General features: G+C 43.6%; 1 protein-coding gene across 1 annotated transcript in view; it reads left to right on the top strand.

Moving 5' to 3' along the window:
- Positions 1-24385, top strand: part of XDH (xanthine dehydrogenase) — a 75161-nt gene that overhangs the window by 34534 nt on the left and 16242 nt on the right. Inside the window, exons 15-27 of the mRNA XM_024196766.1 lie at positions 1990-2174; positions 3155-3329; positions 4503-4592; positions 5366-5535; positions 8986-9109; positions 9769-9888; positions 13025-13121; positions 15160-15284; positions 17109-17242; positions 18809-18896; positions 19661-19747; positions 22379-22570; positions 23083-23228. Coding sequence (XP_024052534.1) covers positions 1990-2174; positions 3155-3329; positions 4503-4592; positions 5366-5535; positions 8986-9109; positions 9769-9888; positions 13025-13121; positions 15160-15284; positions 17109-17242; positions 18809-18896; positions 19661-19747; positions 22379-22570; positions 23083-23228 — 1733 coding nt within the window. The remainder of the gene's footprint in view (positions 1-1989; positions 2175-3154; positions 3330-4502; positions 4593-5365; positions 5536-8985; positions 9110-9768; positions 9889-13024; positions 13122-15159; positions 15285-17108; positions 17243-18808; positions 18897-19660; positions 19748-22378; positions 22571-23082; positions 23229-24385) is intronic.

Genomic DNA, 24385 nt, shown 5'->3' with positions numbered 1-24385 from the left:
ATTTACACTAACTAAGGTATGTCTACACTAGAGAGCTTACAGTGGCGCAGCTGTACTGATGCAGCTGCGCCTCTATAAGATCTCCCCTGGAGCCGCTCAATGACGCATGGAGATAGCTCTCCCGTCGGCATAATTAATCCACCCGCAACAAGCAGCGGTAGAAGCTCTCCCGCTACATAGTGCTGTGCACACTAGCCCATATGCCGACGTAATGTATGTCATTCGTGTGTGTGTGTGTGTGTATGTGTGTAATATTCACACCCCTGAGCAATATAACGTTTGCCAACATAAGTGGTAGTGTAGACATAGCCTTAGATTCTGGCCCCAGCTGTTTAGCTGATTTCACTTAGGCTAGGTCTACACTACCCGCCTGAATCTGCGGGTAGAAATCGACCTCTCGGGGATCGAATTATCGCGTCTCGTTGGGACGCGACAATCGATCCCCGAATCGACGCTCTTACTCCACCAGTGGAGGTGGGAGTAAGCGCCGTCGACGGGAAGCCGCGGAGGTCGATTTTGCCACCATCCTTACAGCGGGGTAAGTCGGCTGCGATACGTCGAATTCACCTACGCTATTCGCGTAGCTGAATTTGCGTATCTTAAATCGACCCCCCCCTGTATTGAAGACCTGCCCTATATCTGCGTTTAGCTCAGCAATTCAGCAATTGCCTGTTTTACACACGTTCATGTTGGCTTTTGAGTGCACACTTTGATCCACCTGCAGTTCTTGTTAATTAATTAATTAATTTAATGGAGATTCGCTCAAAATTTGGCTTGTATGGTGAAAAACTTTGAGCAGTTAGTTATAAGGCAGAAATTAAGAGATGGAAGCAAGAGAGAAAAGTAGAGGAATATTTTGGAATGAGGCAAAGAGCCAATAAGTTGGAGCGATACAGGGAGTCCATGCCAGATACTAGGATCTGCTGAAGAGAACTGCCTGAGATTTTTTTAAAAAGTAAAAGGAATGGTGGAAGTCCCATTGCTGGAGACTGGATAAAGCCCCGCCGGAGAACAAACTGAACAAACAAGTTAAGAGGTGTTTGGATCCATGCTCTTAGTCTGACCCATTTTAGAGCTGGGAGCCAGGTGCAAAATTTAGTTCTGTATTTGAGTTAAAATTTCAAGGACTCCCTAGATCTGAGGTTATTTGGATCTATTTTTTTTTAAATCAGGCCTGTATTTAATTAACATGAGAAAAAGATGGAATTGTTGAGAGAGGGAAATAGAGCTGGGTGACATTTTTCCTCTGAAGCTTTTTTTCTCCAGAAAAATGTAGAAGTGGTGACCCAAACATTTAATGAATTCATGTTGAATTTGCCAAATTGTTTTGCTCAAAAAATAATTTAAAAATTTCACAAAAAAACTCAAAGCCTTTCATTTTGACATTTGCTGTTGAAATGGTTTGATTGTTTTGAATAGAAATTACTTTTCATTTAGAAATCTACTTTACTTTTATTTCATGTTTTTAAAAGGTAAAAATCCTCAAAAACAAAATTAAATGTTTAGTTTGGCATGAAACATTTTCTTTGAACACACAACATTTTTTCAACTTATTGGTTTGCCAAAAAATTAAAACAATTTTTTTAAAAATAATGTTTTGGTTTGGCCAGTGAACCAAAAAATCAGTTACTCATATAGCTGTAGTGTGAAAATCCATAGTCATTAATTCTTTTCCAAAGCCAGAGAAGAGAGAGGACAGGTATCAAAAGAATATTCTCTAACAGTTTTCAAACCTTCCCAGGAAGAGTGAGTGACTTTATAACAGCACCTGATGGACTGGACTTTTCTTAGCTGGCCTAACACCCAGCTTTGAATCATGTGAAAAATGGTCTTGTCTGAAGCATGATTCCTCATTCAGAATGCAAAGTCAGCTCTCCATCTGGGATTCTCTTGGGTATCCTGGTCACAGGGATAGATTACTAGGCTGTCCACATTCTGCTGCCCTTGCTTGTGACCCAGGTTGAAAACAAATTCTTTCCCTTCCTCTAGGATGAGTATTTCTCAGCCTTTAAGCAGGCTTCCCGTCGGGAGGATGACATTGCTATAGTGACCTGTGGAATGAGAGTCCTGTTTCAAGAAGGTAGCAACCGAGTCCAGGAGATTAAGTTGACCTATGGAGGAATGGCTCCCACAACCGTACTGGCAGAAAAAACTTGCCAGGATCTTATCAGCAGGTAGGAGAATCATAATCTGATCTTTTTAGCACAGAAGGGCCTCTTAGTTCAACAGTGTTCATTTTAAAGGGTTATTTTTATAGTAGCAGACCAAATTTTCTGAATCCTCACTTACGGTATGTGTAAGAGGTAATGAAAACCAAGGGACAGAAGAGTGAGAAGTTTGGATAAAACCCTGCATAGATCTGGGGGCTTGTCTGACCTTACCCAGACCTCTTCATGATCTCATGTGATTTCCAGTACTCCCTGCAAGGATTAAAGCACCCTCAAAGAACTGTGGAGTCTGTCACTGATGTTATTTCATTAAGCCATAGCCATGTTTTAGATCTGCCACTGTTTGTTGGAATATTCTGATTGAGCTGCTCAAAAAATAGAATTCTTGTCCCGTGAGAAATTCCGAGATTTTCTAATTTTATTTAGTCCTGAATCATGACGAAAAGCAGAAATTTCAGAATTTTTAGAGAAGCAAAATATTCCAACAATTCCCTTTTCAATTTATCATTTCGACTTTTATATCCTATATAATCAAAACAAAGTTGAAATGAAACATTTTGATAATTCCTAAACATTGATGAAATGGTTACATTCCCCGGGAGGAACTTTTCAATTTCATCGAATCAGCATCTTCTGATGGAAAAACATTCTGTTGGAACATTAGTGTTGTTGATTATACCATTGCTACGGTGGCTACCAGGGGAGTGTTTTAGAGAGCAGAAGCAGAGGAGGTACTATGGAGAAATGGTCTCAATTATGCAGTTGCAGAGCACTGCATAGTTGCATCATCTCTTAATTTTAATGAAACCAGTGGGAGTTGTGCTAGGGGTAAGGCATGAGAAATGAGACAGAGATTTGTCATTTGAGGAGGTCATGCTCAGGTGTTGGAAGGATTAGTTAGTGAACATCTGACAAATGTTTTGACAACGTAGCGTGCTAGGGAAGTGCTCCATATTATTATTATTTATTTATTTGTTCCTGTGCAGAGAGTGGAATGAAAATCTGCTGCAGGAAGCCTGCCGCCTGTTGGCAAATGAGATGAACCTGTCTCCTTCAGCTCCCGGTGGGATGGTGGAGTTCCGACGCACGCTCACGCTCAGTTTCTTCTTTAAATTTTATCTGATAGTGCTTCAGAAATTAAACAAGCCACCCAATGGGAATGTGAGTGCTGCTCTCCCCTTGCTGGGCTTGGAATAGAGAGGGTTAAATAAAAGACTCCACAAAGGAACTGAACCCAGACAGAGTGGGCGGAGTCTCAGCACACAGTGAAAAGTGCTGTTTTCAATGCACAGCCCCTGTGCTGGGGAGAGGGGCCGAAGGAATCCATTCTGCCAAGCCGCTCTGTGTTGTCATAGCTGCTGTGGCTGCGCTGCTGCTGCTTCTGTGTAGGGTAGAGATCAGAACATCTGCATAGCAGATCCACTAGCTCAACCCTGGCCCGCCCACCCTCACTCCTCCTACAGTGGGCTGTGCTCTCTAGCAGGCAAGCGGGCTCCTAGGTTTCTGCTCTCTCCACACACTGTTGTCAGGGCGGTTGCTGTCCATAGAGGCCTGTGACAACATTGCCTCTTGCATTGCACAAAGATGGATGAGCCTACTGGGGATTGAACCCTGGACCTTCTATGCTAAGAGCATGAGCAGGGCCGGTGCAAGGAAGTTTCGCGCCTTAGGCAAAACTTACACCTTGCGCCCCCCCCCCCCCCCCCCGCCCGCCCCCCCCCCCCCCGCCCTGAGGCGTCCGCCCCACGGTAGCTCCCCCCCTGCCCTGAGGCGCCCCCCCCGGCAACTCCCCCTCCGTGGAGCCGTGCGGCAGCTCCCCACCCCAGTTCACCTCTGCTCCGCTTCCTCCCCGAGCCCGCCGCCCCCCTCTAATTCTCCTCCCAGGCTTGTGGCGCCAAACAGCTGATTGGCGCTGCAAGCCTGGGAGGCGGGAGAAGTGGAGCGGTGACTGCGCGCTCAGGGAGGGGGCGTAGGAACGCTGTAAAAAAAAATTGGGGGCACCGCTTTTGAGCGCCCCCAAATCTTGGTGCCCTAGGCAACCGCTTAGTTTGCCTAAATGGTAGCACCGGCCCTGAGCGTGAGCCTCTACTGCCTAAACTAAAGTAGATGGTGTCTAACTCCTTAATGTGGACCATCCTGTAAAGGGGACACATCACACTACTGAACTGATGGGTTACATCGGCAGACTGAACCACGTTAGATGTAAAATTGCACAGTCTGGGGTGAAAGTTAGGTGAAAAAGAGGAAGAGGCCAGAGTCTACCTGGGAGACATGAGAAAAGTGAAACAGAAAACAGATAAAAGGGATGGTCATTTTTTAACATGTCTTATGCAGAATAACCTTGGTGAGTTGGTCCCCTCCAAATACGTGAGTGCCACTGAGATGTTTCATAAAGATCCTGTTGCCAACGTCCAACTCTTCCAAGTAAGTAGCGATATGCGCACGGTTCAGGCTTGCCTCCTCCGTGATTCCAGACTCACTGTATTCTATTTCACCTCCTGAGCATGGCCAGCATTTGTCCTTGCCTGGATTCTGTCACAGTTGAGATCTTTATTGAGGCTTTAAGCACTTCCTTACTGGAGTACTATGATGTTTACTCCCTTAGTTTCCCAGAAACCTGATTGTCTAAGTGTATGACTCCCAGTGGGTTTCAGCTAGAGAGCTCTTTCCATTCAGCTCCATCGTTCCCCCCATCCTTGTCAAATTCACTGGCTACCCATCCAGTTCCAAATTCAATTCAAAACTGTGCTTCTGCTTCCCAAAGCTCTTGGGCTGCCTCCCTTCTACCTCTGTCTTCGTATCCACAAACACCCCCTGCCTGCTAACATTAACCCTCCACTCATGGCCAGTTCTGCTCAGCAGAGAGTGGGGAAGATGCTTTTAAATTTGCACTCTCCCATGCTAGCCCTCCCTTCAAGCTGTTGGGTCATGTCAAAGAACACTTCAGACCCTTCTCTTCTCCTTAGCTTAGAGTTGTTTTTAAGCTGAATTCCCTGCCCCACCTCTTTCTCTGCCACAACATCGTCCTCTTCCACTCTCATACTCACTTACCCATATTTACTTTCCCCCTCCCCACTCCAACTACTTCCTACGTCCCACATCCCTGTCATAGGAGATGCCTTCCCCCAACCCCCCAGCCTCAACATCTGGGTATCCTATGGTAGGAGCAAGGATACCTAGTGTGTATTTTGTTATAGGAAGTGCCTGCAGGACAGTCTGTGGAAGATATGGTGGGACGGCCCGTGGTGCACCTTTCAGCAGTCAAACAGGCATGTGGAGAGGCTGTCTATTGTGATGACATACCTTGCTATGAAAACGAACGCTACTTAACACTGGTCACCAGCACAAAAGCCCATGCCAAAATTATGTAAGTGCCCTTTTTGTGCACTGGTGTTTGTATTGTGTATCCAGCATTCCTGTTGGGCTGCTGGAGGATGTTTTCTGAGGAAGTTCTAGCTAACTGAGTATCGTTAGCTGCAGATGAACTGTTGAGCATTGGAAGTTGCAGCTGTTTGTGCCCTAAAGAAAATATTTAAAAAAAAACACAAACGTTCCTGCTCATGCACGCATGGTGTCCAGCAGAGAGTGTGAAATTAGTGCTGTGCTCCAGCATGGATGTGAGTTTAGTTCTAGGCAAAGTCCTCTGCACTAAGCAGAGGGAAGTCCCATGCCCTTTGCGCTTGCACTTTTTTATTCTCAAGAGTGCAGTGTAAAAATGGGGAGAGGGATGGGCACTGAATGCGTGTGTCTGAGGGTACGTGGATTTAAATACCATTCTCCATGCACAGTTGGGACCTGCTTAGCTACATGCTGACCTTTTAGGCAGGAGCAACTGGCCACTCCACATCAGCACTCATTTGGTAATGCAGGGTTGCGTTCCTTTGTGCCCCTGTCCTGTGCTTCATTCTTTTACCTTAAATACATAACGCTGCACATCTGATCTGGACAGGCTCAAGCCTCGGTGGAATGATAACTGAATGGATGAATGAGTTTCTAATGATAGGAATAAAGCTCTTTATACACTATACAAATTATATACATCCTTACTAATTAGAAAGACAGTTGGCTCTAGACATGTTTTGTCCAGACACAGCATGGCTAATGCATGGGTTGTATCTATGGCAAAATTGACACATGATCAGCTGCCTATGTCCTAGCCTGGCACATGATGTCAGAACATTTATTTTGCAGTGTTGACTGGATCCCTTAACTCTCTGTGTAGGTTAGTTCTTCTTTCTCCTAGTTCTCTATGGGGCAGGACACCCCAGAGTGCATTGTCCCACTTGCTGCTGTGTGAGTTTCCTTTAGGCATTCTGTCCCTTCCTCGGGCACTATGGGATAGCTCCCCAGATTTTCGCCAGAATGCACTAATACATGTCAAGCAGTGTGGTAATCATGGCTGCACAAACTCGGTTGAACAACTGGTTGGGAAATAAGTTCCTGTGTGGTGATAACTCAACCGCTGATGTTGTAACTTGGGCAAAGAATGTTGTGAACTGATTACAAAATACAGTTGTACTTATAGCATAGATGTGGCCTTTAGAGAAGGAGAAGACCATCTTATTTATACTCCTTGAATAAATCTGGATCCTTCCCTACAGTGTACAGTATTTTCTGATGGGTGCCTTGCCTACCCTCCTTGTGTGTATTGTGTATGTGTTGCAAACAGTAAAGTCATTCCAAGCTGTAGAGGAGCCGGGAGAATAGTTACTCAGATCTGGAGGAAAGCATGTCAGCCTATAGATTCACTGGGTGAACTCCCATTTACTTCAACAGGGATAGGATTTCACCCACTGTGTCTCCAGCAATAATCATTTAGCAAAAGTGTGTGTGTGTGTGCCTGTATATTACTGGCTTGGAGATCATTTGTGGGTCATATTTGAATAGAGGAAAATGAACTGGTCAGTGAAATATGGCATGACCTTCAGCTCCTGATTGTGTGAGAGTTCATGTGTGATCGTTCAGACTCCCCAGTTTACAATGTAAGATGTTCTCTTTATGCATCCTGATGAGCTATTGGCTTTTCACAAACTACTACTTTAGGGCACAATTTGTGTGGGCGTTTTAGAAACCTAAACCAACAGACTGTGATAATACTGCAGCTATTTTGCCGAAGACAATACATTATTCAGTCGGGGCAAACAAACCACAGCCCTTTCTATGTCAAATGGTTCCATTGTTAATCCAGCCAATTACATGTGGACATCACAAAAGGCTGCAGAGCGAGCTCTAATGTCTCTTGTAATACGTTTTTATGAAGAGCTTTATATAAAAATCAACTGTTCTATGGGTTTTTTGGTCACTGTTCCATCCATCACTTACAAACATTTAATGGTACGTCTGTATACAGCTCCTGAAGACAAATGTTTGGCTAAATACCTCAATTGGTGACCAATGAAGACATTTAATGAAATCTTTTGTCTTTGGATTTTCCTTTTCTTTCATATCCAGTCAAATGCACATCAATCATAAATGAACGCTTAGGACCCAAGCATCGTCCAGACCACCGCCCCTGTTTCTCCTCCGAGGGGGTTGCATCTCAGTGTTGATAAATAGACCTATTTATTATGTTTATGTTGCACCTTTTGTCCCAGAGGAATCCCAGGTTTCACAAACTATATACAGATATCAGTCCTGGCACTATTAGTCATACCTGAAGTGTGACATAGCAGCTGGGAGGGGAATTTAGGTAGGCAGAATATAACTGGCTAGTAGGCCATCACATCAAACCACAAACCATGTCTTGCAAAAAGATCCATGAGATTTTTAAGAACCACAATGATCAGAAGGCCAAAACAGTGTTATGTCTTATCTGAAAGTTGTATATTACAGTATTGTCTGGAAAAGTAGATTAATTCAGTGGTTGGGAGTCAGACTGGAAGTCAAGAAACCTGGATTCTGTTCCTTGTGTAAACTTAGGCAAGTCACTCCACATCTCTGTGCTTCAGTTCCCCTCCGTAAGTAGAGATAATAGTGCATACATACCTTTTAGAAAGCATTTTGAAATCAATATATTAAAACCACTACATGAGTATTTAATAGTTATTTCCTGTATTAACCATAATAATAGATATTTCCATCCTCCTTAGCATGCATTTGTCTGGAAAATGTTGGTGTACTAAATGTTCATTGATGACTGAAGCACCTTTGACTAGCTGTAGCTGAAAACAGAATTCTACAGAAAAAAGTTTTAGCTAAATGTCATTGTCAGTGGTCACTGAAACAACCATTTTATCAGACTGTCTGTTTACACGATTTTAAATTGTAATCACACTTACAGGCACAAGTGTAAATGGTTTACAAGCGAGCCGAAAAATGGCCCCAACCAACCCAATACAAGGAGCTCTCTCTGTGTATATCTATTTATCTAACTAACGAAGATATTTTGTTTATGCATTCTCTTATTGGTTAACAATTCATGTGAGTGAGATGCTTATCTCTCAGAGTAGCATATTGTAGAAGGATCTAAATATATTCCTTTATGGACTACTAATTTCTTAATGTTGACAACAAACAGACAGTCATCCTTCCAGAGTGTTTGACCTTCCCGACTCCTGGATTCTATTGGCATGATTCTTCACTGCCCTGCCCCTGGGGTAGCCATTTACACCTGTGCTAAAGGAGTACAAAGTGTTACCATTCTGATCTGGCATCACTCTACACCCGCCCTGCACACCTGTGAATGACTGGACAGAGGGCAAGAGAGTCAGGGCAGAAAATCAGGCCCTGTAGAATCTTTAATATGCCATGCAAATTTATAGTGCCATGTACAAGAAAAATAGTAATTCTCTGCTGTTTATGTTCCTCACTTCTTTAGTTCTATAGATACAACTGAAGCCCAGAGTGTCCCCGGTTTTGTGTGTTTCGTCTCTGCTAAGGATATTCCTGGGAGTAATGTCACTGGGATTGCTAAAGATGAACCTGTTTTTGCTGATAACACGGTATGTAGTATCAGAGGGGTAGCCGTGTTAGTCTGGATCTGTAAAAAGCAACAGAGAGTCCTTTGGCACCTTTAAGACTAACAGATGTGTTGGAGCATAAGCTTCGTATTCACCCATAAAAGCTTATGCTCCAACACATCTGTTAGTCTTAAAGGTGCCACAGGACTCTCTGTTGCTTTTCACGGTATGTAGTTTCTTATCCTTTTTAAAAAAGTTGTCTGTATGGAATATAAAAGGCCAGGAGATTGTGGGGTTGATTACTTCTGGGGAAGTTCTCCGCAATATGTCAGTGGTAGTTTTGACATTAACTTTGATGGGGCCAGGATTTCTGCCCCTGAATGTTCTTCTTTAAACAGCAGACAGCTGCAACAAACTCACCCAGTCCTGTTACCAGTGATAGAAGGTGCCATGTTTTCACGCAACGGGATATGAGTATTTACTGACTTCCACCAGTCTGGGTGACTCTTAAGCCCCAGGTTGGTGGCAACAAATCATGAAGCTGGATTTACACCAGCGTAGATAAAATCAGAATATTTCTCACTATACTTGAAGCTGGTTTTAATTGATTTGCTCAAAAAAATCTGTTGCACAAAAAGAAATCAATTTGAGCCTTTCAGTGATTTATTATGGTGAGTATTGGAATCTCTTTTTATGCATAGGTCACTTGTATTGGCCATATCATTGGTGGAGTGGTTGCAGACACACATGAACATTCCCGAAGAGCTGCTAAAGCTGTAAAGATCGAATATGAAGACCTCACACCTATTGTCACCATTCAGGTAGGATGGCACAGATTTGATCATATGGTTAGTCAGTCTAAGACCCCGTAATGCCTGCTTCAGTCCTGTTTTCCTGAATATGGCTAATTGAGTCGTTGTTGTTGTGTATTAAGTCACTCGTGTTTTTAGCATTTGTGACATAGCTCTATCCTGATGGGTGTGGTAGAAGAGCCTAAATAAAACAAAATAAATCTCTGATATTATATTGGTTGGGAATGGAATCACAGGACTGGAAGGGGCCTCGAGAGGTCATCTAGTCCAGCTCCCTGCACTCATGGCAGAACTAAGTATTATCTAGACCATCCCTGACAGGTGTTTGTCTAACCTACTCTTTAAAAATCTCCAACGATGGAGATTCCACAACCTTCCTAGGCAATTTATTCCAGTGCTTAACTACCTTGACAGTTAGGAAGTTTTTCCTAATGTCCAACCTAAACCTCCCTTGCTGCAATTTAAGCACATTGCTTCTTGTCCTATCCTCAAAGGATAACAAGAACAATTTTCCTCCCTTTTCCTTGTAGCAGCCTTTTATGTACTTGAAAATTATTATGTCCCCCTCAGTCTTCTCTTCTCCAGATTAAACAAACCCAATTTTCTTCAATTGTTGTTCATAGGTCATGTTTTCTAGACCTTTAATAATTTTGTTGCTCTTCTCTGGACTTTCTCCAATGTGTCTACATCTTTCTTGAAATACGGCACCCAGAACTGGATAGTACTCCAGTTAAGGCTTTATGAGCACAGAGTAAAGTGGAAGAATTACTTCTTGTGTCTTGCTTACAACACTCCTGCTAATACATCCCAGAATGATGGTTTGCTTTTTTTTGCAACAGAGTTGCACTATTGACTCATGTGTAGCTTATGATCCACTATGACCCCCAGATCCCTTTCCGCAGTACTCCTTCCTAGGCAGTCATTTCCCATTTTGTATGTGTGCAACTGATTGTTCCTTCCTAAGTGGAGTACTTTGCATTTGTCCTTATTGAATTTCATCCTATTTACTTCAGACCATTTCTCCAGTTTGTCCAGATCATTTTGAATTTTAATCGTATCCTCCAAAGCACTTGCAACCCCTCCCAGCTTGGGATCATCCACAAACTTTATAAGTGTACTCTCTATGCCATTATCTAAATCATTGATGAAGATATTGAACAGAACCGGACCCAGAACTGAGCCCCGCAGGACCCCACTTGTTATGTCCTTCCAGCTTGACTGTCAACCACTGATAACTTCTCTCTGGGAATGGTCTTTCAGCCAGTTATCACCCACTTTGTATTTCCCGAGTTTGTTTATGAGACGATCATGTGAGACAGTATCAAAAACCTTACTAAAGTCAAGATCTACCACATCTACTGCTTCCCCCCTCCTCCCATCCACAAGGCTTGTTACCCTGCTCTTGACAAATCCACTCTGACTGTTATTTATCACCTTAGTATCTTCTAGGTGTTTGCAAATTGATTGCTTAAATATTTTCTCCATTATCTTTCGGGGAACAGAAGTTAAGCTGACTCGTCTGTAATTCCCCAGGTTGCCCTTATTCCCCTTTTTATAGATGGGCACTATATTTACCCTTTTCTAGTCCTCTGGAGTCTCTCCTGTCTTCCATGATTTTTCCAAGATAATCGCTAATGGCTCAGATATCTCCTCAGCCAGCTCCTTGAGTATTCTAGGAATACTCCAATACATACCATGTTGTCTAATATGAAGGCAATGGTTCAAGCTCTGTGAAATAGCGCAGTCAGTGTGAAGTCAATGGGCTGGCACCAGGTGTATATCAGCACAGAATTTGGCTCATTTTCAATATTCTGGGCCTGATTCAGATTGCACACTTGGTGAGACTTCATTGGGGTTACTCCTAATTTGCATTGATGTGAGAGGAAAATTGAGCCCTCTAACGACATTACTATATTAACTCTACGTGAGACTTTGCAGAACATTTTGCCTCTTTTCTAAGACTAATGAAATTAAGGAAATGACCCTTGAAACTTACTTTATACATTTCCATTGACACAGTGAGAACAAACCCATGAAATACAATCAGTCAGCTAGTTTCCAAAGCAGAAGAACTCTGTGTATATACAATTTGTGACCATTGCATGTGTTACTGATGATACAAGCAAATGGCAATGTTGAATCATAAATCACTCCTGGATAGGAGAAACAAACTGTTGCTAACAATACTTATAAGACTTAAATAAGAATTCTAAGGATTTAAAGTTACCATGGGATTCTAGTGAATTTTGTAATGGTCAGTACTGCATGTCCATGTGACATGTAACATGAAATGGGTTTATCTGACTGTACAGGTATAAAGCAGATAGATATATAGATATCTTTTGTTGACAGAGCTTGAATGGAGCTCTTCATGTTTTTGGAGTATTTTATGAGGAAGTTTCCTTGTGAATTCACAAACTGTATTTGAAAATTGTTCATTTTTGGAGGCTATCAAATAACTGATGTGACCTTTAGTATAAAAATGTCAGATCATGGAAGGGCCCAGATTAGAGCTGGTCTAAACAAATTTTTTTTTCTAATGGAAATTTTTGACAAAAATGAAAGCATTTTCATTTTGGTGAAAATTTTCCACTGAAAAAAATAAAAAAACCAATATTTAGGCTGAAAATGGAAGTTTGCTTCTTGTGGCCCTATTCTTTTCATGAGCTGGGATCCCTCATGGGACTATATCTCCCATAATGCATCACTGTCTCCCTCTCCTGCTGAGGGAAAGATATGCATCACAGGTTCTCTCTCTGTGGTGCATTATAGGAAATGTAGTCCAGCCTGGGATCTCAGCCCACAGAGAATAATGGGAACATGATGAGCAAATGACAACTCCTATTTTTGGCCAAAGCACTAAAAAAAAAAAAAAATTTCCACAGAAAGCAGACACTTCACAATTTTTTGTTGAAACCCCAATTTTCTGTCAAAGACAATTTAGATGGAAAATTTTCGAACAGCCCTAACTCAGATATCAACAGGTCTTTACAATTAAAAATGTAATTAGTCTCAAGCCAGTTTTCTTGGCTTTGTCCCACATACTTCCTCTTGAATCAGAGAAAAGTACTGATGCCACTCTAGTTGAAATATTTTGATCTACTATCTTTCCAGGAAACCTTAATGTGTAACTATGTTTTCTCAGGAAGCTATCGAGAAACAATCCTTTTATCAGTCTCCAAAGAAGATTGAGAAAGGAAATGTCCAGAAAGGATTTGAAGAATCTGATCACGTTGTGGAAGGTGAGCACAAAGATATCAACTCTATTTTTCGAACAGATACAGCTCCTTATCCTGCAACCTTCACATGAGAAATCCCACTGAAATCAAGAGAAGCAATTGAATGAGTAAGATTTATCATGTGAATTAGGTTTGTTGGACTGGGCACAAGGTTTCATTTTACTGAAAATAACTGTGTAAATAGACAATGGGTAAAACTTTCAAAAGTTCCTATGTCAAATTTTCTAAAGTGTCTTAGACACATAGGCTTCGTCCACATGGAGAAATTGACTAGAATAGATCCCCGTGTGAATATTCTGGAATAAAAGTCACTTAACTATAGGCTAATTAATTACTCCACTTAGTGACTTTTATTCAGAAATAGAGTGCTCACACAAGGAGCTATTGCGGAACAGTTTATTCCGGTCTGTTTCTCCATGTAGATAAGGCCTCAGAAGCCTGTGTCTCCTTGAAAATCAATGGGTTTAGGCTTCTAAGTGCCTAAATCCCTTTTGAAAATGGGGGCATAGTCCCTTTTGAAAGTTTTCCCCAATGACTTTTGGCTTTAGGTCTTGTGACAAATATGGAGCTGTCCTGTAGTAATTTATTAATATTATATATTGGCCTGGTGTCGCAGGGTGCACTCACCACTAGGGCACCTCCTCCTGGCTGCTCTGAGGATTAGCTCCGTCCAGGTGCTGCACCCTCCTCAGGCGGTCTTTCCACCCATCTTTTTCTCTCATCCTATGGCCCCTCTCACTCCAGGAGCTGCAGCTTCCTGTTCATGACTTGGCCTTCCGCTCGGGTCACTTTGATCCTCCCCGTCTGGTGTATCAAAGTCTTTCAAGGCAAACTGTTCCAGGCAGTCCGCTCTCCGCCATCTGGTGTGTGCCACTTCCTCAGTGACTGACAGGGGGACCCAGGCCTGTCCTCTACTCCAGGTTCCAACTCTGGGGCCCTTTCAGGGCAGAGCTTGGCTGCTGATATCCTATACCTTGCTGCTTTTCCCCTGAGCCTCTCCTACCTTTCTGGCTCTCCTCCTTCTCTGGGTTTGGCAGCCCAAACTCCCTACTCCCAGGGAGGAGCTGTAGGCTACCTGTCTCTGGCCTCACACACACCTCCCTTCTCCCAGGGAGTGACTGCAGACTACTTCCCTGCAGCCCCATTCTGCTCTCAGCTCCTGGGCTTTATACAGTCCCCTACTGTTCCTGTCCAGCTGAGCCTCATTTAATCAATCCCTGCTCCCTGACTCCTCCTCCAGGTGCAGCCTGGGGAGTTAATTGGCCCATCTGGCCTCCTTAACCCCTTCAAGTCATGTGTGGGGTGGACACCCCATCACACCTAGTTATTGGGGTCTGTATGAATATCTTGATTTAACTCAAAAGGGGCCTCTCTGGAATATAGGCAGGACGGAGAAGAATAGCCACTTATCAGCAAACACTTAAGAGCTGTTCAGGGGCAGTGCCAGAAGTGTTAGCTGGAATGCCTGCCTCAGCCTCCAGCCAGCCACTGGAACTAGTCTGACCCGGAATAGCCACGGCCTGCCAAACACAGGAGAACAAAGAGCTCTGGCAGGGATTGAAAAGGACATTCTCCCAAAGGTGAAGGGCGAATCAGACACAAGAACCCGCTGTCTGGTGTCTGCCTAGGGTAACCATTATAGGTTAGTAGGACCTTAGATAAGGTAGCCATGTGTGTAGACTTGATTGTTGTCTTAAAATTCCGTTTCTTTAATGCTTTGTTCCTACTGCTAAATAAAAACTTTGGTTTTAAGAAGGCTGTTTGGTCATTATATATCACCAGTCACTGGCTCCCGAAGGAAAGAAACACAGGTGTCCGGTTGAATCTGCAGGATAATAAGCTGTCATAGATGGGTTGTTGTACCCAGATCCTGGTCCAATTGTGTGAGACTTGTGACATTCCACCCCAAAACAGATAAAGACATGGGGCCTACCACCTGAGGGGGTGCACTCAGAGAGACCAGAAAGGGGACAGAGCTGCAAACAGCCCTGTAGCAGCACAGGCCTGCATGTTTCTTCACACCTTTTCATTGGTTCTGTAGGGGAAATGTACATTGGTGGGCAGGACCACTTTTATCTGGAGACTAACTGCGCCATTGCCGTGCCTAAAGGTGAAGATGGAGAGATGGAACTGTTTGTGTCCACCCAGAATCCTACCAAGACACAGGTAACTTCTTTTATTCACCCAGCTGTCCATGGTGAATTTGGTGCTGTGGAGATCACTCCTATTAGACTGGGATAAATTGTGCATCAGCAATAGATGCTAGATTTCTCTTGTGTGAAAATAGAAAGCTGGCTCAGAGAGATGGGACTAGGCTATAATGTCTTTTACATTTAGGTCACCAGTGGCAATCCAGTTCCTGGTGGCAAGTGTTCATGTTGCAAAAAACCCTTCCATTTTAGCTTGCACTAGTCCAGGGGTGGGCAAACTATGGCCCGCGGGCCACAACTGGCCCATCAGACCTTTTGATCTGGCCCTCAGCTCCCGCCGGGGAGCAGGGTCATGGGTTTGCCGCATTTCGGAGCCTGAGAGGGGACATACTTCCGGGAGCTGCTTGCGGTAAGCGCCGCCCGGAGCCTGCACCTCTGAGCCCCCCCTGCACCCCAATCCCCTGCCACAGCCCTGATCCCCCTACCACACTCCAAACCCCTCGATCCCAGCCCAGAGCCACCTCTTGTGCCCCAAACCTCTCATCTCCAGCCCAGAGCCCTCACCCCCCTCACCCCCGGTGCCCCAACAGCCTGCCCCATCCCTGATCCCCCTCTCGCCCTCTGAAACCATTGGTCCCAGCCTGGAGCCCCCTCCTGTATCCCCAAACCCCTCATCCCCAGCCCCACCCCAGAGCCCTCACCCTCAGCTGGAGCCCCTGCTCCCTCCCACACCCCTACCCCCAATTTCGTGAGCATTCATGGCTCACCATACAATTTCCATACCTCGATGTGGCCCTCAGGCCAAAAAGTTTGCCCACCCCTGCATTAGTTGTTGGCTATCTCAGCAGAGAGGCCAAGGGCTGAATGGGCACAGAGGCTGAATTGCACTACAGAGATGGGGGTAGTATAAAATCCAATTAACTGGAACGACCCTTTCCTCTGTAGGGGTGATCCCTTCAGAATAGGATGACCAGACAGCAAGTGTGAAAAATTGGGACAGGGGATGAGGAGTAAAAGGCACCTATATAAGACAAAGTCCCAAATATCGGGACTGTCCCTATAAAATTGGGACATCTGGTCACCCTACTTCAGACCAAGTGGGGAAATGTGGGGGAGCTGGCACTGGCTCTGCCTGTGCTTTTGTATTCTTGTGGATAAATTAAAACCTTGAAGACTGAAGGCCAATAATGTACCTTCAATGAGCTCTATAATCACTCCAAAAAGAGACTGGACTTTTATATGGCTTTTGGGAATATCCATAGTTATTATTAATTACGGTAAAACTTTTGGAAGGGATATTAAACCTCATGCTTCAGATCTTGGGCCTATCTCATTCTGGTCTCTATGTGGGTGGAAGATTATCCCACATCTGCCTTCTGCAGGGGTCTTGCCCCTGCCTCAGAAGCTTCTGGTGCTGGCCACTGTTGGAGACAGGATACTGGGCTAGGTGGACTTGCTGGTCTGATCCAGCATGATAATTCTTCTGTTCCTTCTTAAGTTGGTAAAAAGATTCTATTGATAGGTAAGGAACCTAGCAAGCAGATGACTTTAGATTCCAATTCCTTGATTACAAGCTTCCTGCTTGAAAAACACAGAGCGAGGGTCAGGTAGCCTTTGCTGCAGGTGGAGATGATGCACAAACTTGTCTGGAGGCTTTGTCTTATCTATCTATCCATCATTCTCCTTGTATGATCCTCCCCCCATGACCACAGTGTCTGAGCACCTATGTTGATGCTATAGACATAGGAGAGAGAAAGTTAAGACAGAGGCTGTTTTTGTTTCTAGCTCCCAGTGCCTGCACTGCTGCCTGTATGACTAACCTATTTCCTTTTCCCTTTAGGACTGTGTTGCCAGTGCATTAGGGGTCCCAGCGAATCGAATTTTAGTTCGAGTGAAGAGAATGGGAGGAGGTTTTGGAGGCAAGGAGTCCAGAAGTACTGTTTTGTCAACAGCAGTAGCTGTGGCTGCATTCAAGTAAGGTTTGCTGTTGAGAGGTGGGCTCCTTTATCACCTACTGCATAGACCCAGGAGTCACATACCATTGTCCTTTTTAACAAGATGAGGGAGGTCAAAGTGCTTTTGATTCAGGACTGGTGCCGAAGCACTTGCTTCCTGGACCAGAATCTTTCTCAGCTTCTTACTCCCAAAGGCTTTTAACAGGGTTGAGAGTCTCTAGAGTAGGTCACTGATGGGATCCTCAGCTGGAAAGGGAAGTTTAAATAGCTTTCAAGCAGATGCAGCCCTCAAATGGTTTGTTAATACATGTGAATAGGGTGGGCAGAGCAGCAGGATGACAGCCATCTCTAACATCAACTGAGGGAACCTGAAGGAAATAAAGCCACGTTGTTGATCCTTCTGTGTTTTCATATAGCTACTATATCTGAAATGCTTGGTCCCCTTCTTTCCCTTCACTGATTCCCCAGCCGCTTTCAGAACCCAGCACAAACCTCACCTCAGCTACACTGTGTACCGACAGGGATATGACAACCAGTTCCCCACCCTAATTCCCACACCACCACTGGTGTCTCTCTGTTTGCTCTTTCTGTGTGCCCTCTGACCTTTGGATTGTACCTAGAGATGGGCCCAATCTACAGAATACTGAACCCAAATGTCAAATGCCCCCAAATTCAGGGGTGTTTAGATGTGGGGTTTTGGTTCAGACTGTCATAAAGAGCATGGCCATTTGTAAAATTTGGATCAGGATTTCAAACAAACCCAAAATTTAAAGTTTTTGTTTCTGGAGCTTTGATGGGGGCCCATCTCTAACTGTACAGTTTCCATTTTTGTAACTGAATATGCCCTTTGAAGTGAGAGATGTGTGTGCAACCCGTCATAAAGCTGGCATGCATTCTGCCAAGGATACTGCCTGGAGACTGTGCTGCAGCAGTAACTTTGATGGAGTCCACTGGGGTTAGTTGCTGTGGTGGAGAAACATCTCTTCCCTTTTCTGAGGAATCAGTAAAACAATTTATTTGTTCTTCCTCTGCCCTCTGTAAGCCACATAAAGTATTTCATATCCCTGGACATTTCTGCTCTGAAACCTCAGAAAAAGCAGAGGAAAAGCAGAAGGCTCATTAGACAAGGAAGAACAACTCTTCCCCTAAAGGATGAAATGTAAACTCACTTAAGTATCTAAACAACCAAAGCCAGGCTGTCAAACAGAAGGCTACTTACTCTTAGCACCATTACATCATTAAGCTGGCTAGAGGATGTTAATTAATGATGAATTACTTAATGATTAGTGCCCATGTTTCTAAGAAGCCCTGGTATCTAAGCACTGTTGCAAGAATATAAAACACCAAATCCCACTTTATAAGAAGAAAGATCTTAGCCTCTCCTGCCCATCAATAATGCTAATTGCTTGAGAGGAAAGAGAATAATCCAGGTGATTTACTTCCTAGCTCATGCAGCCACTGCCAATCTGCAGCTTAGTTGTAATGAAAAATCTTACAAAAAGAGAGAAGTCTTTCCCTGTGCCAAGAAATTAGCAAGTTTCAGACTCAACATGATCTCAGCATGATCAATGTATCCTTTTAACAGAACTGGTCACCCCGTACGATGCATGCTGGATCGAGATGAGGATATGCTGATTACTGGTGGGAGACACTCCTTTTTGGGACGCTATAAGGTACACAGATATTGTGAAGAAATATACATCTGTTATCTAGATAATGTCACGTTAACAAGTGTAATTGAGTAGTGAGGTATTGTAATAAATTAGCTAGTTTGTATGTCACTGACCTGTACTGGATAGAGTCAGAGAGCCTCACCTGGGTCATATTCGTTAAACTGCTAACACCTAACTGAGATTCTCCTTTAGCTCAAGAAGGAAGAGCCTGAGCTTTTGGAGCAGAAGTATCTAAGTTCTGTCTCCACTGCAACCACAGCATGTGGCATATTGACAAATGTAACACTCTTTAGATGGCCATGAATTTGTTATTGTTCACTGATGTAAAGTTCTGTTACCTCATGTCTTCTCAAAACCTCACTGAGCTTCTCTTTATATTTGACTTTTCTTTGGGGGAAAAAAAAGAAGGTTTGGCCACCATGAATGAACGACACTCACTAAAGAGGTGTTCTTTCTGGGGGAAGGTTGAGGCTCATTGATGGGACCCCTTGTGAGAGAAGCCTCCACTGGTACTGTCTATGATGTAGCTGTTCTGTGACTAAGCAGAAGACATCACCCACCAGGGCTGACAAGCTGCCATCTTTTATCAACATGAGGGCCATTCAGGGTTGGGATTTTTTTTTTTTTTGGAACAAAGTTGTTTCTCTGACATTTTGTCTTCTCTACCTGAGGAGTGAGATCTTCTTGTCAAGATGTCAGTAGGAAGGGTTGTACGGTCTTAAGCAACTAGCTTAACTAAACCTGAAGGGACTGTTTTTCCACAGGTTGGCTTCATGAAGAGTGGTAAGATCAATAGTTTGGAGGTGTCGTACTACAGCAACGGGGGCAACTCTGAAGATCTTTCTGTGGCCGTAAGTAGGAAAAAATGTCCTGGCTGTTAACTAGAGAAACCGACCTGACAGAAATGTTGGGAAAGAAGCTTGTCTTGGTGTTTCGATATGTTAGAGACTGAGGCCTGACACATTTCATTTCAGAGTTGCATTCATTTTCAGCTGTCCCAGCAACACTCACTCATTTGGTTCTCCATTGTAACTGAAGACAGAATGGTCCCATTCTGCAGTACCAATAACTGCTGTCTGAGCCAGCTCCAGCAGAGACTGCCATGGCACATGGTACACAATCCTCACTACGGCTGTAAGAACTCAGACTGTGTACCCGACTTCAGGAAAGCCTACTTTATAAGACAGATGAACGCAAATGGCGGTGGCAGTAGATTTGTTGCACAGTGCAATATGGATGCTATATCATCAGTATAGCAATGTAGTTCCTAAAGTCATAGTTAATATGTAATGAAATAAATGACCATGCATGTCTTTATTTGATATTGATAGTACTACTTAGTGCTTATATGGTGCTTTATATTTTCAAAGCACTCTGCAACCATGGACTAACATTTGGATATGATTTTATCTGTTCAGTTATTATAAATAGTAAAACAACATATTGCAAAAAAACTGATTCACTTGGTCTATACACCTAGTTTAAACACATTAGATGATACAAAATGTAAAAATGTACAATAATGGAATTTTAGGGCTACAGTAGCTTTTCAACAATTTTAAACACAATTTTGGAGTCAAGTTCTTAGAGTGACCTGCATTTTGTATGTGGGACCCATTTTGCCCTGGATTACATCAGTATCGCTCCCATTGCACTCATCATGAGCTGGGTGGGCATGCTCTATGGGAGCGCAGTGAAGGAACAAAATGGACACCGTGTAGAATCAAGCACATGGGTTTATTACACACAGCACTGGCGGAGTGTCACTTTGCTTATTAGGCTCAGAGACACTGCCAAACAATTGATTACAAAGGATTATATGGATTTTCCATAGGCGGAGGGAAGTGACGGGGTGGGTGGTCCCCAGCCCCTGGATAGGTCTAGCAGCAAGACAAGATAAGTACAGTAGCCTGTAGTCAAAGATTACATAATGTCTCTGCCCATGGTTTCAGGTTAACAAGTAACATACAGTTAGTACGTAGGTGTTTTTCTTTAAACAATGTATAAAGTATATTAGTATAAAATATATATGTTGAATTCTGATTTGAGTTCCATAGGAATGAGGTAGTCCTTCTGATTGTCCAACAGGTACATACCTAGGGGTTAAAACAAAAAGACATTTGAAAAGTATATGGCAATAGAAACTGTTTTTCCATGTTGCTCATTGTGCTTCTAAAGGCAGGCACTGGTATCTGTGGGAAGCAGGAGAGAGGATGTCATATCTCATACTGACATGTCTGAACCTCTTCCATAAACTCAAGGTTTATGTGTGGGGAGAGTATAGCCACCTCCTCTTGCCAGAGGAGTGGACACTCCTTTGGCCTGTTTGCAGATTCAGATACCAATTATTGCTCCCCATCTGGCATTTTGCTGACCAAGTTTATCTTAGTAAAAAGCAAGGTTGTCTTTTGTTTGCTCTGCTTTTCTTAGCTAATATTGTTCACTGTTTACTGGGCCTCTGGCCTCTTGACCAAACTCTGGACTTTGGGCCTGTAAAAAGAGCTGACACAGCCTGTACCAGGTTTTTACATAACAGCACATGGATTTTGGCCCTTCACGCAGAGATTAGCTCATTGCCCATTAAGGGTCTTTTGTTATTAAATTAGGATGGGATTTTTAAAAGAGCTCAGCATTGGCCTCACTCTGTTCATAGAATCATAGAATATCAGGGTTGGAAGGGACCTCAGGAGGTCATCTAGTCCAACCCCCTGCTCAAAGCAGGACCAATCCCCAAAAGCAGGACCAATCCCTGTTGAAGTCAATGGTAGAACTCCCTTGGACTTGAGTGGGAGCTGAGTTGCACCTATGCTGAGTGCTTTTGAAAACCTCACCCTAGTGCTGGCAGTATGCTTGGTGCTGTACAAAACAGAAAGGAAGGCAAGGGACCTGATCCTGCAAACACTTCTGTGTATAGTCCCATTGACCACCCTTACTCATGTAGTCGTCCTCACTCTCACGGGCCCAGATTCGACTTCTCTTACTCACACTGAAGCCATCAAGGCTACTTGCTCAGTAACATACTACTCAACCTGCATAAGGGTGGCAAAGTCAGGCTCACAAATAGTGCCTCTTTAAGGGCTGGTTTGTGCCATTTAGCTGCAGTCCAGAGTAGGGGCCAATGTGGGGCAGCACCATCTCAGGAGGAGTTTTCAGAAGGACTTTGCTCCAGGAGTCACAATACCTCCTACTGCTCCATAGAGCACAGGGTGTGTGTACACGCTGCGCTATCCTTCAGGAAGCTGCAGCAAGCTCCTCCTTCTGGGGCCAGTCAACTCCATGTGCCCGTGCAGTCCAGGTTGGAGCCTGGCCTTGCTTCCTTCACTGCCTTCCTTTGGGGTGATTTGCATCCCAGGGCTCACACAGAAAGCAGTCCTCCTTTTGTAAATTAGTCCTCTTTGCTGCCTTATTGCATCATATCACGGCTTTAGCAGGACGTGTAAAATCTGACATGGGATTTACGTTAAGTATTTGTTTTTCATCAGGTTATGGACAGAGCTTTGTTTCACATGGATAACTCTTACAACATCCCCAACGTCAAAGGTGTGGGTACAGTTTGCAAGACTAACTTGTCCTCCAACACAGCATTTCGTGGCTTTGGAGGTCCCCAGGGAATGATGGTCGCTGAGTGCTGGATGAGTGACGTTATCCTGACGTGTGGTCTGCCAGCAGAGCAGGTACAAATCCATTGAAACAGTACAGTGCAGCATTTTAGCTAAGTCTTGGGAATTTGACACGCAACTACAACTAGATAATAAGCACAGGAAATCTCTGTTTGTTTTTGCCAGGGGTCCCAGTTCTGTGCCCATTGAAGTCCATAGGCCAAATTGCAATCTGGATCATTATCTTCTGCCTCACTGAATTTCCTTTGTCATTTCAGTTGTGTCTCATTCTGTAACATCAGCTTTAAGGCTCGGATTTTCAAAGGGACCTAAGGCAATTAGGTACCCAAATCCCACCAAAAGGAATTTGAGTTCCTATATCCCTTAGGCTTTCTTGAAAATCCCACTCTAAATTCTTGTCACCAGGTTTTCTCATGAACGAATCATATTGTTCAGTGGAGCCAGAAAAGGAGGAGGAACAACTAAAGTCCAATTTGTTCTTGATATTATTCAATAAGAAGACTTGGACTAAAGCACTGATTTCATTATTCTTAACGAGCCCTATCAATGTTTCTTTCTTTGGGAAGGTGCGAAAGCTGAATCTTTACAATGAAGGAGACCTGACCCATTTTAACCAAAAGCTTGAAGAGTTCACTTTGCGAAGATGCTGGGAAGAGTGTCTAGTGAACTCAAAGTATTGTCTCAGAAGGAGACTCATTGATGAATTCAATAGGTAGGTGTTTTACTCTCTGCCGGGATACCAGGCACTAAAGTCCAATCAGAAACCTAGGTGATTTAGAATCAAAGTCATGCGGTAAAGGTGTGACTTTTTCCCCCCTTTTCTTTTCTTGAAGCCTCTTCAGTCCCATCGTGGGAAGGACCCTTAGTACTATAGTGGGTCAAGGTCATCCTATTGACTTGCACCAGGGATTGATTTGGCCTAATGCTTTACATTAGTATCCTAGAAAGGTAGGGCTACAATGGACCTGTTATATTCAGTTAGATGGAATAAATGGGCCACAGGTGTTAATGTAACCTTGCCAGTGTCCAACATTAAACAGTGTTAAACAACGTTAGGGGTTTGGGATATAAAGACATGAGGCTGCTTAGTACCATGGAGAGCACACCATTAAAAATCTTGTATTAACGATACAGAAAAGAAGGAGAAACAGATAAGACATTTAAAATGTAAAGTATTAAATAAGGCATTCATTTTAACAACATCCCTTGTTCCCTTTCCTTTTAGCTGGAGAGAGTGTTTAGAAGGATTGATGGTATCAAAGCTGGTAATTGTCCTTTTGGGGAAAAGAGAAGGTAGATGGGCGGAAGCGGTTGTAGTTGATGCTGCTGTTAAAGTACGATCCTATTTCATCCCAGTTGGTGGTTGGGATTCAGATGGTGCCGGTAGAGGTAGCAATGTTATTTGGCTCTCTCTCTCTCTGGCCTGATCTGGTCAGGACATCCCTCAGGATTAGGATGGCGAAGGAGATAGTGGGGGTGGCAGCTAAGATGGTGAAACTCACCTCAGTAGCTTCCATCAGATCTTCCTCTCCATCTGCTCTTTCTGAATTTTCTTTCCCCCCAAAGTCTTTTCCTTTAAGGATCCATAAAGGGTGTAATGGGTGGAATAGCCCATCCCCTTATTATTTTGTCCACCCATTAGGCCTAATATCTGACACACCAATTTCGGTTCATTAACTTGTGGCTCCACATCATTTGTTTTTTAATAAGCATAATTTCAACAGCCCTTGGACTATATCAATGTGGCTTTTTGTTTGGACTAATTTAGTCTCTGTCTGGTTCTTTTGCATCTGTTTGTAACATTCCTTCTTGAAAATAACTTGACCTACTTTCCATGGTAAATGTATAAGCAAGCTAAAGTTATAGACC

This window comes from Terrapene carolina, unplaced genomic scaffold (genome assembly GCF_002925995.2).
Source record: "Terrapene carolina triunguis isolate 2854851 unplaced genomic scaffold, T_m_triunguis-2.0 Scaffold406, whole genome shotgun sequence".
In the NCBI taxonomy this organism is placed as follows: domain Eukaryota; kingdom Metazoa; phylum Chordata; order Testudines; family Emydidae; genus Terrapene; species Terrapene triunguis.
Note: the sequence above shows the minus strand (reverse complement) of the source record. Positions and strands in the feature narration are given on the sequence as shown.